The 12,661-nt window shown below is 40.8% G+C and overlaps 1 protein-coding gene across 1 annotated transcript in view; it reads left to right on the forward strand.

Moving 5' to 3' along the window:
• Positions 1–2,635: 2,635 nt before the first annotated feature.
• The window catches only part of dgat1b (diacylglycerol O-acyltransferase 1b), a 45,045-nt gene continuing 35,019 nt past the window's right edge, over positions 2,636–12,661 (forward strand). Inside the window, exons 1-4 of the mRNA XM_065027557.1 lie at positions 2,636–3,060; positions 3,456–3,543; positions 10,017–10,057; positions 10,639–10,724. Coding sequence (XP_064883629.1) covers positions 2,840–3,060; positions 3,456–3,543; positions 10,017–10,057; positions 10,639–10,724 — 436 coding nt within the window. The 5' untranslated portion in view covers positions 2,636–2,839. The remainder of the gene's footprint in view (positions 3,061–3,455; positions 3,544–10,016; positions 10,058–10,638; positions 10,725–12,661) is intronic.

A 12,661-nucleotide genomic window follows, 5' to 3' on the forward strand; every position in this document is an offset into this window, starting at 1 on the left:
GCAATTTCGATGAGGCTCTCTTGTTCAGATATTGGTAAGTGGACTGGAGGAAGAGCATGAAAAGGATAACGAATCCAGTTGTTTGTGTCATACATTTCGGGTAAGTACCTCCGTAATTGCGCACCCAGCTCACTCAGGTGCTTCGCTATATCACATTTGACATTGTCCGTAAGCTTGAGTTCATTTGCACACAAAAAAGCATACAATGATGGACAGACCTGTGTGTTGTCCTTGTTAAAGCAGACAGAGAAGAGCTAACTTCTTAGTCATAGACTCAATTTTGTCCCGCACATTGAATATAGTTGGGGAGAGTCCCTGTAATGCTAGATTCAGATCATTCAGGCGAGAAAAAACATCCCCCAGATAGGCCAGTCGTGTGAGAAACTCATCATCATGCAAGCAGTCAGACAAGTGAAAATTATGTCAGTAAAGAACTTTAAGCTCGTCTCTCAATTTTAAAAAACTTGTCAATTCTTTACCCCTTGATAACCAGCGCACTTCTGTATGTTGTAAAAGCATTACATGGTCGCCGCCCATATCATTGCATAGTGCAGAAAATGCACGAGAGTTCAGGGGCCTTTCTTTAACAAAGTTAACCATTTTCACTGTAGTGTCCAAAACATATTTCAAGCTGTCAGGCATTCCCTTGGTAGCAAGAGCCTCTCGTGGATGCTGCAGTGTACCCAAGTGGCGTTGGGAGCAACTGCTTACACGCATTACCACTCCACTATGTCTCCCTGTCATGGCTTTTGCGCCATCAGTACAGATACCAACATGAGCAGCAGCTACGTTTGACTACATACGGACCGTTAGTGGAATTCCCGCGAGAGAATAACGGTTCATGTGATTGGATGTTAATTATTTGACAAGGCTACCTGTCTTTGACATTGTGTTGTTATTTCGCTGAACACTAGATGGTTTCATTTTATTATTGGCAGTGAAACCAGGTTACTCAGGCGAGAAAAAACCTCACCCAAATGTATATCCCCATTGGAAAATATTAATGTACTGTTTGGAAATGTGAAGACATTTTTTCATTTATTATATATTTTTTAATGTGAATCATATTTTTATTGGCGTACCACCAACGGCATTGTGCATACCCCCAGTATGGGAATCCCTGAACCAACGGCATTGTGCATACCCCCAGTATGGGAATCGCTGATACAGATGAATAACAAAACATACACATGACAGTATTCATACATTTGTGGTAAATGTGAATGAAAAAAAGTGTTTTGATAATGGTTTTCATACACATACCATGTCCATAATGTAGAGCCCTTTATATGGGATATTCATTGAAGACGTAAGGGAGGAGGATGGTGTCACGTTCTGACCTTAGTTCCTTTGTTTTGTCTTTTGTTTTAGTACGGTCAGGGCGTGAGTTGGGTAGGTTGTCTATGTTAGTTTGTCTATGATTTTCTATTTCTGTGTTTGGCCTGGTATGATTCTCAATCAGAGGCAGCTGTCAATCGTTGTCCCTGATTGAGAGCCATATTTAGGTAGCCTGTTTTCCATTGTTTTTTGAGGGTGGTTGTTTCCTGTTTAGTGTTTTTGTTTCACCTTTCAGGACTGTTTGTTTGTTGTTTTGTCTAGTGTTGCATATTTCATTAAATAATATGAACAGTTACCACGCTGCACCTTGGTCCTCCTCTCCTTCCTCAGACAATAACTGTTACAGATGGAAAATGTGACCTGCATAACATACCAATACCAATTGACATACCTTTGTATGCCTCCTTGTGTGTATACCTGCAGACAGACACAAACATGAGCAGTTCAGTCATCTGCACCATAAACAGCTAGCCTTCAACATATTCTTACCTCTGTGTTGATATCCATTGAATTGTGTCCATTTTCTGTTTTTGAAAGATTTGCACAAATATGAAAAGATAGATGGTATCATCATAAAACAATATCAATTTAGATCATACAATGAACAAACTTACCTTAAATATTTACATGTTTCAGTTAAGTGTCTGCACCTGCTGTCCTTTCAAATTCAAATGTTTCAGTTGGGCAGTTAGGTTCCTGCAAGAACCCCCACCAACTAAGGAGGTTCCTTGATGAACCCCACCTCTTATGGGGTTCTTGGAAGAACCTTTTGGGGCCATTTTCAGTGTCAAGAACACCAAGGTTCTTCAAAGAACTTTGAGGATCTTAGAAGAACCCTTGTTGAACCCCTAATGTTTAGAGTGTAGACTATACTGACCTATATAGCAAAAGTAAGCACACAGAAAACTGAAAAGCCTATAGCACATAAGGGAAGTACGAAAGCACCTTGATATAGGAGAGGCGCATGCAAGCAGATGAGGACATTTGGCTGTATGGAAGACATTATATAGTTTTAAAAAAGCAGATGAGGATATTTGGCTATATGGAAGACATATAGTAAAACCTACAAAAGTGTGAACGTTAACCAGGAAAGAAAACATACTAGCCTCCCCTGTGCCGAATAAAAACTCTCCCCAAAGCAACACAAAAAGTTTAACAACCCTCTCCTATTTTGGACCACCCCTCTCTCCATTAAATTGCGATCTGTTCCTAACTTAATATAGCCCTCACCTTCATAACTGGCAGCAGTCCAACCAGTGTCGTCAAACTTGCCACTCCTCCACGCCACATTCTTACGTATACAGTCAATACGGAACTGTTGTCTGCTGCCCACTACAACTACAGTATTCATACAGTTATTGACATATCGCGTTTTGCAATCCCAATTTCCTCTTGCTCTCTATGACAGTGTGATGTTTGGCAATAGTGGGCATGTGTTATAGCTGCCTGCGAAGTAGGCTAGACGTCAAATGAATCTAGAGCTCTGAAGATCGGCGATATCATGGAAGAAACAGGGGCCCTTATCCGCAAAAGAAGAGCCACTATATCCACTGGAAAATGTGTTCCTTTGAAACAAGTGAATGGGCGGTCAGAAGTCGATGAAAGTGTTAACGGCCGCAGTGACAGCGGCAACATTGTAACTAAGCGAAACGTGTCCGATTTGCCGTCTACCACGTCAAAAGAAAGGAAGAAACGAATAAATGTTCCTAGTGATAGACAGAGGTGAGGCATTAACTAACAAAACCCAGACGTGTCGTTATAGTGGGGTGAATTTATGCCAGGAAAAACAGATCGCGACTATTTATTACTTCACCCACTTGTGCAATCTTCCCTTATGAACAGTTATTTATAATGGCGTAGAAGGAATAATGTAATTTTAACCATTTCGCATTGTCTATATGTCACCCATGCTGGTCCAATAGGCTATATGTAAAATTGGGGATAAAAAGTGGTACATTTTTTATATATTTTTTTTTACAAATCTCGAAGGGAAGTCGGTGGTGTGTTGCGGACGTCATTTGGGAAGGGTATTTCAGATCAGTTAACTATAGCTGTAGTACAGTACAGTAAATGAGTGTGCACGTATTCAAACTATCCCACGTCTCTTCATGCCTCAGTTGCCACAGGTTGCAGGAGTCCCTGTTGAGCTCTGCCAGTGGTTATAGAAACTACAGAGGAGTCCTCAACTGGTGTGTTGTCATGCTGGTAAGTTTTCTTCTGCAACGTCATACTGAGAGTCTCAGTTAATTCTCCAGTCTGCTCAACAACACTCAGGTCAATGTAAATACCACAATCACTGGCCAGGTTTCCCTCTTAGGCTACATCTTAATACCTAATCATTTTTTGGGGGGGACTATGTTGTTCCATGTAGTGAATATGTTATACAGTGCGTTTGTATGGGCTAATAGAAGTAAGGCTAAATTTAAATTATTCATCTAATAATTTTGTAAAAAATAAAAATTTTGATACTTCAAGGGATCTTAAAATTCCAAATCAAATAGAAAAATGATCCATGGTATGACCTTAAAACAATTCCATATAGCTTAGTAGACCCCCGGTTTAGACAGGACTTAGACTGTTTAGTGCCAAAAATAAGGGGTTATACATATAACAAATAAATAATATAGTTTACAGTATACCTCTCAGATATAGGACAGACACTTCAGAACAAACTTCCTTTAGATTCTTTGGGGGGACTATCTGTTGTTCCATGTAGTGAATCTGTTATTCAAAGTGTTTGTATGGGCTAATAGCAGTAAGGACTATCTGTTGTTCCATGTAGTGAATCTGTTATTCAATGTGTTTGTATGGGCTAATAGCAGTAAGGACTATCTGTTGTTCCATGTAGTGAATCTGTTATTCAATGTGTTTGTATGGGCAAATTGAAGTATGTAACGACTTTCATTAGAAGAAGGTGAAGACCAAGGTGCAGCGTGGTACATGTTCATATTATTTATTCTGACTGAACACTGAATACAATATAACTAAAAGAATAGCCGAAACAGTTCTGACAGGTGCAACAAACACTAAACAGAAAATAACCACCCACAACTACCAGTGGGAAAACAGGCTACCTAAGTATGGTTCTCAATCAGAGACAAAGAAAGACAGATGTCCCTGATTGAGAACCATACCCGACCAAAACATAGAAATACAAAACCTAGACATACAAACATAGAATACCCACCACATCACACCCTGACCAAACAAAATATAGAAACAGACAAAGCAATCTACGGTCAGGGCGTGACACAGTAAGGCAAAATAACATTTTTCATCAAATATTTTTTATTATTTTATTTTTATACCTCAATGGGTCTTAAAATTCTAAATCAAATTTTAAAAAAGATCCTTGGTATGACCTTCTGAAAACAATTCCATATAGCTTAGTAGAACACTACCCCCCCCATCTTAAACAGGGCTTAGACCAGGGTGTCTGTAGTGACTGTAGCCTTTAAAACATTGGGGCTCTCGAGTGGCGCAGCGGCCTAAGGCTAGAGGCGTCACTACAGACACCCTGGTTCGAATCCAGGCTGTATCACAACCGGCCGTGATTGGGAGTCCCAAAGGGCAGGCGCACAATTGGCCCCGCGTTGTCCGTGTTTGGCCGGTGTATCGCAACCGGCCGTGATTGGGAGTCCCGTAGGGTAGGCGCACTTTTGGCCCAGCGCCGTCCGGGTTTGGCCGGTGTAGGCCGTCATTGTAAATAAGAATTAGTTCTTAACTGGCTTACCTCCGACAAGAGGAGTCGATCAGAGAGCATCACTGTGCGGTGGTGGGTGTGTGCCCCCAGGTCTCACCAGAAGGCATATTCATCCCACGCTGGGCCTGAAACCACAGTGTTTAAAGACACCAGACACTTATTCAGAACACCTCAAGAGGATTATATATCTAGCCCGAGGCTACTCTGTGTTCCTGTTCTTTTATTTAAGCAAGATTACAGTGAAAGTGAGACAAAATCATAAATCATATTCTTTAGTCTTTTAATGATTTTGCTGCTGAAGGAGGTGATGTGGATTGAGGTGAGGCCAAGGTCATCCTGCTTTCATGTAATAATCTGATATTCTGTAAGATTCCTTTAGGCTTAATTTACTAGACGCAGGATAGCAGAGGTACATTGCACTTGTGCCGCGGCACTTACTGGACTAGACTATTCTGTCCAATCCTAAAGTGGGACACGTAACGCTTAGCTATATAGTTAGCTAATCACTTTGTTAATAACCTTGTGTTTTGCTAATTCAGTTTGGCTTTGAAGTCAGTGTGTGAGAGGATGGGAAACAGCAGGACATTCCCATTCCTCTAGCTCTCAGCGAGTCTCAATACAACCACATAAACCATTGTTTTACTCTTTAGAGAGAGATGTTGGAGTTCAAGAATGGTTTGATGATGCTAAGGGAAACATGGTGGTACCATTCCCTTAGAAAAACACACTGACATTCAGATGTGTAACTATTGTGGGGAAATATGGTATTGAGATTCTATCTAAAGTAATCATTCTGCAACAGCTAGTTTGTTGATCTGAATTCACGTCCAATCTAGAGCAACGCCAGCTTAGTCCCTTCATCAAAGCCGTGGAGAATAAATTCACAGTTCTAAAACTGTTGATAATCCACTCTCTGAAACAAGATCATTTTGTCATCACAGTACTTTGTTCATTCTTTGAACTTCTTCTCAAATTCCCATTGAACGTGGAGAAGTCTTTGTATTCTTTGTATTTTGTATTATAATAAGATATTACAATCCAAAATGGAAAATGTTCTACGATGGAGGGAGAGAATCTCAAGACAGACCTAAAAATCAAGAGAGTGATTATCTTGACTTGCAAACACGTAATCTTTTAGCTGTGATGAGGAGTTCCAGAAATAGTACTGTATCTGGTGTTTATTAGGATCTCCATTAGCTAGAGCCAAAGCTGCAGCTGCCCTTCCTGTGGTCCACATCAAACATGACATTAATAGACCATTACAGCTGAAGGACAGAACTACATCAAATGACAATACATTACATTAATAGACATTTTTATTAACATTTTTTTTTTAAATAGACAGGTACAGAACTACATACATTTTTTATTTTGTTTTAACTCTGTTTATTAAGTTTTACACACACACAGACAAGACAACACAAAGCAATATAAATAACATACTCAACTAGAAAAAATAAAATACAAATACAAATAACAAAATAGCTTTAAAGATACCATACTTTAGACAGAACTACATACATCCTAATAAGTATACACACTTTAATATTAGTAGCCTTAGCAATCATTGCAACATGTGCTCATAATAACGGCTACACTGCAGTCATCCATTTTGTTACAGTTGCTTACAACTGCAGGTCCTGATCCTAATCTCTCAGAACCAGTTGTTCTCTAAACACTAGCGAGAATCTCACAACATTAGGAACCACACGTGTCCTTGGTTCTTCCGTTTGATGTCAGTACTGTTCATAATAATGTGATTCATAGGCAAGTGCAACGAAATCGAGAATGAAAATGCAATAATTCCTCCAGCTTCAACCACAGTTTTCACCCTAGCAACTGTGTCATTCAGCTCATAGCAACGAGCTACTGATGGAGTTTCCATCCCCACTAAGGCTTCAATTTAATCCTTCACCTCAGCAACCGAGTTGGAGTTTTCTCCAGCTGAAGTTTCAATTTAATCCTTGGTTTTAGCTACCTATGTGGACTTTTTAGATGCCCATCACTGCACAATGTGCAATACATTTAACAGACATCTCTGACGTCCTTCGCCCTGTCTAGTGCATAGAAATGAACTAAACCAAACTGCACGTAAAGGGTTTCCTGAGGTATAATGTAAAATGTTACAGTCTACTGCCTTAAAGGGTTTACTGAGGTATAGTGTAAAATGTTAGTCTACTGCCTTAAAGGGTTTACTGAGGTATAGTGTCAAATGTTAGTCTACTGCCTTAAAGGGTTTACTGAGGTATAGTGTCAAATGTTAGTCTACTGCCTTAAAGGGTTTACTGAGGTATAGTGTCAAATGTTAGTCTACTGCCTTAAAGGGTTTACTGAGGTATAGTGTAAAATGTTAGTCTACTGCCTTAAAGGGTTTACTGAGGTATAGTGTAAAATGTTACAGTCTACTGCCTTAAAGGGTTTACTGAGGTATAGTGTAACGTGTTACAGTCTACTGCCTTAAAGGGTTTACTGAGGTATAGTGTAAAATGTTACAGTCTACTGCCCTTAAAGGGTTTCCTGAGGTATAGTGTAACGTGTTACAGTCTACTGCCTTAAAGGGTTTACTGAGGTATAGTGTAAAATGTTACAGTCTACTGCCCTTAAAGGGTTTCCTGAGGTATAGTGTAAAATGTTACAGTCTACTGCCTTAAAGGGTTTACTGAGGTATAGTGTAACGTGTTACAGTCTACTGCCTTAAAGGGTTTACTGAGGTATAGTGTAATGTGTTACAGTCTACTGCCTTAAAGGGTTTCCTGAGGTATAGTGTAATGTGTTACAGTCTACTGCCTTAAAGGGTTTCCTGAGGTATAGTGTAACGTGTTACAGTCTACTGCCTTAAAGGGTTTCCTGAGGTATAGTGTAATGTGTTACAGTCTACTGCCTTAAAGGGTTTCCTGAGGTATAGTGTAATGTGTTACAGTCTACTGCCTTAAAGGGTTTCCTGAGGTATAGTGTAATGTGTTAGAGTCTACTGCCTTAAAGGGTTTCCTGAGGTATAGTGTAATGTGTTACAGTCTACTGCCTTAAAGGGTTTACTGAGGTATAGTGTAACGTGTTACAGTCTACCACTCATTAAGGGTTTACTGAGGTATATTGCATGGCCTTTGGTCCCCTTGGTTCACTAATGGAGTTTCCTCCAGTTCTCTTATGGAGTTTCCTCCGGTACTCTTATGGAGTTTCCTCCGGTTCTCTTATGGAGTTTATTCCAGTTCTCTTATGGAGTTTCCTCCAGTTCTCTAATGGAGTTTCCTCCAGTTCTCTAATGGAGATTCCTCAGGTTTTCTTAAGGAGTTTCCTCCGGATCTCTAATGGAGTTTCCTCCGGTTCTCTTATGGAGTTTCCTCCGGTTCTCTTATGGAGTTTCCTCCAGTTCTCTTATGGAGTTTCCTCCAGTTCTCTAATGGAGATTCCTCAGGTTTTCTTAAGGAGTTTCCTCCGGATCTCTAATGGAGTTTCCTCCGGTTCTCTTATGGAGTTTTCTCCGGTTCTCTAATGGAGTTTTCTCCAGTTCTCTTATGGAGTTCCCTCCGGTTCTCTTGTGGAGTTCCCTCCGGTTCTCTTGTGGAGTTCCCTCCAGTTCTCTTATGGAGTTTCCTCCAGTTCTCTAATGGAGATTCCTCAGGTTTTCTTAAGGAGTTTCCTCCGGATCTCTAATGGAGTTTCCTCCGGTTCTCTTATGGAGTTTTCTCCGGTTCTCTAATGGAGTTTTCTCCAGTTCTCTTATGGAGTTCCCTCCGGTTCTCTTGTGGAGTTCCCTCCGGTTCTCTTGTGGAGTTCCCTCCGGTTCTCTTGTGGAGTTCCCTCCGGTTCTCTTGTGGAGTTCCCTCCGGTTCTCTTGTGGAGTTCCCTCCGGTTCTCTTATGGAGTTCCCTCCGGTTCTCTAATGGAGTTTCCTCCGGTTCTCTAATGGAGTTCCCTCCGGTTCTCTAATGGAGTTCCCTCCGGTTCTCTAATGGAGTTTCCTCCGGTTCTCTAATGGAGTTTTCTTATGGAGTTTTCTCCGGTTCTCTTATGGAGATGCATCTACAATGGAAAATAAATACTGCACCTTAGCACACATGCCCTCACTCACACCTACACAGATATACATGTAAACTCATCCACACACACCCTCATACATTCATGCTACACACACATCACAACTGCTGCTACCAGACTCTTTGTTACATCTGCCCTTGTCTACTTCTCTCCCTAACCTGCCGCCACTCCCCCAGTGCTCTCTCCCTCTCTCTCTCTCTCTCTCTCTGTGTGGGTGTATCTGATTGTGGGAGTGGAGACATATGTGCTGGAGTCAAAACAGATCCCCACCAGCTGCAACCTGTTCCATAATCAGAACTCTACAAATACTCAGCCCTGCCACTTCCACGCTGCCAGATCGTAGCCTCTTCTCAGTCAGTCTGCATTTGAAGCCGTTTGTTCCTGCATAGATGTTGTTATCCTGTGTTGCCTGTTTTCCCCAGTCGGACGCTGCTTTTCTCTCCGCTCTCCCCGCTTTTCAATAAATACCTTGGTTACCTTATTCCTGTCTCCTCGTCTGAGTCTGCACTTGGGTTCACCTGCTCCACCCCGCGTAACACTCTCATTATGATTGCTAAATACCTCATCATTTAAACACTTGTCCCCCACACTCTCCCCCAATCCCCCATTCCCCAAAACATATGTAAATATTGAACTATAAATTGTGCCTTCCTGTATTATTATGCTTAACATTTTACTCTACTGAGACATTTACTTTGTTTGTATTCTTAATTGTTATTATTTCTTATTGTTGCATTGTCAAAAAGGAACCTGCAAGTAAGCATTTCATTTGACAATATATACCATGTGTATCACGTATATATGACTAATAAAACTTGAAACTACAGTGGAGAAGAGACCCTGTAATTTAATCATATGATGAATGTATGCTTCTACCAAGTGAAACAAACTGTATTTTCAAGGATGCAATGAATTTACAAGCCCTCTTTTGTTGTAGGTCTTAAGCAATGCCCGTCTGTTCTTGGAAAACCTTTTAAAGTAAGTACAGAATGTTATGAGGAGCTTGCTATAAGAGAAGAGGGGGGAAAGGAGAGTGTAGTCTTACGGCTGTCCTTTGACTGTTCGAAGTAAAGGCCCCGTTTTCAGAGAATGGAATGTAAGGCCCCTTCACTGCTAAGACCATATGCTGTCCTGTACGCTACTGCAAGCGCAATGCCTCCTGACTGTCCACAGATGCCCAGCACAGTAACAGCCTATAGGGAGCTGCCAGGCATTGCTTACTAAAGGCATACTGGGGTCAAGACGTGCAAGGAGGGTACATTGTCATGTATTACTGTAAAGTAAGATAGGAGGTTCTGTGCCTGATTCACTCAAACATGCTGCATCACTTACACTCTCAGCATTCTGATAACTGAATGTCTGAAGTAAGTTTTAATGTCACATGCACAAGTACAGTGCAAAGTCTTTCTTGCAAGCTCTAATCCCAACAATGCAATAATAAATAACAATGTAATACTAAATATAACAAGGTAGAACAAAAACACAGGAGATATAAAATCCGACTGTGGTTTGATTCAGCTGAGCTGTGAGTGTCTAACCACAGGGTTGTGTTTTTCTAGGTATGGCATTCTAGTGGACCCAATACAAGTGGTTTCTCTATTCATAAAGGACCCCTACAACATGCCTGCAGCGTGCCTTGTTATCGGTACGTGGACTTTACTCTGCTCTAGCATGTCATTTAGGGCCCTTCTGGATATTACCCCTCACTCCCCGTACACACTAGATCACTCACCCAACACACTGTCACTATCATTCCCCAGACCCTACACACTTGATCACTCCCCCTTACACACTATCACTCCCCCTACACACTAGATCTGTAGGCAGGTCATTACAGGCTGTCCTGTTGCCGCCATCTCCTGAGGACCATCCCCCTGGCCTATTTTATGGGCCTGCCATGTACATAGAAACCCCATTTCAGTTGGTCACAATGCTTACATATCTGAGATCTACGTTTGTATTTTGACGCTGACATTTCTTTAGAGGCATTTTCTAACATATTTGACTCTATTGTTACTATAACACTGTGAATCAGGTGGAATGGCTAACTCTATAACTCTATAACACTGTGAATCAGGTGGAATGGCTAACTCTATAACTCTATAACACTGTGAATCAGGTGGAATGGCTAACTCTATAACTCTATAACACTGTGAATCAGGTGGAATGGCTAACTCTATAACTCTATAACACTGTGAATCAGGTGGAATGGCTAACTCTATAACTCTATAACACTGTGAATCAGATGGAATGGCTAACTCTATAACTCTATAACACTGTGAATCAGGTGGAATGGCTAACTCTATAACTCTATAACACTGTGAATCCGGTGGAATGGCTAACTCTATAACTCTATAACACTGTGAATCAGGTGGAATGGCTAACTCTATAACTCTATAACTCTGTGAATCAGGTGGAATGGCTAACTCTATAACTCTATAACACTGTGAATCAGGTGGAATGGCTAACTCTATAACACTGTGAATCCGGTGGAATGGCTAACTCTATAACACTGTGAATCCGGTGGAATGGCTAACTCTATAACACTGTGAATCCGGTGGAATGGCTAACTCTATAACACTGTGAATCAGGTGGAATGGCTAACTCTATAACTCTATAACACTGTGAATCCGGTAGAATGGCTAACTCTATAACTCTATAACACTGTGAATCCGGTGGAATGGCTAACTCTATAACACTGTGAATCCGGTGGAATGGCTAACTCTATAACTCTATAACACTGTGAATCCGGTGGAATGGCTAACTCTATAACTCTATAACACTGTGAATCAGGTGGAATGGCTAACTCTAAAACTCTATAACACTGTGAATCAGGTGGAATGGCTAACTCTATAACACTATAACACTGTGAATCAGGTGGAATGGCTAACTCTATAACACTATAACACTGTGAATCAGGTGGAATGGCTAACTCTATAACTCTATAACACTGTGAATCAGGTGGAATGGCTAACTCTATAACTCTATAACACTGTGAATCAGGTGGAATGGCTAACTCTATAACTCTATAACACTGTGAATCCGGTGGAATGGCTAACTCTATAACTCTATAACACTGTGAATCAGGTGGAATGGCTAACTCTATAACTCTATAACACTGTGAATCAGGTGGAATGGCTAACTCTATAACTCTATAACACTGTGAATCAGGTGGAATGGCTAACTCTATAACTCTATAACACTGTGAATCAGGTGGAATGGCTAACTCTATAACTCTATAACACTGTGAATCAGGTGGAATGGCTAACTCTATAACACTGTGAATCAGGTGGAATGGCTAACTCTATAACTCTATAACACTGTGAATCAGGTGGAATGGCTAACTCTATAACTCTATAACACTGTGAATCAGGTGGAATGGCTAACTCTATAACTCTATAACACTGTGAATCAGGTGGAATGGCTAACTCTATAACTCTATAACACTGTGAATCGGGTGGAATGGCTAACTCTATAACTCTATAACACTGTGAATCGGGTGGAATGGCTAACTCTATATCTCTATAACACTGTGAATCAGGTGGAATGGCTAACTCTATAACACTGTGAATCAGGTGGAAT

Source organism: Oncorhynchus nerka, linkage group LG14 (assembly GCF_034236695.1).
Source record: "Oncorhynchus nerka isolate Pitt River linkage group LG14, Oner_Uvic_2.0, whole genome shotgun sequence".
NCBI classification, from domain to species: domain Eukaryota; kingdom Metazoa; phylum Chordata; class Actinopteri; order Salmoniformes; family Salmonidae; genus Oncorhynchus; species Oncorhynchus nerka.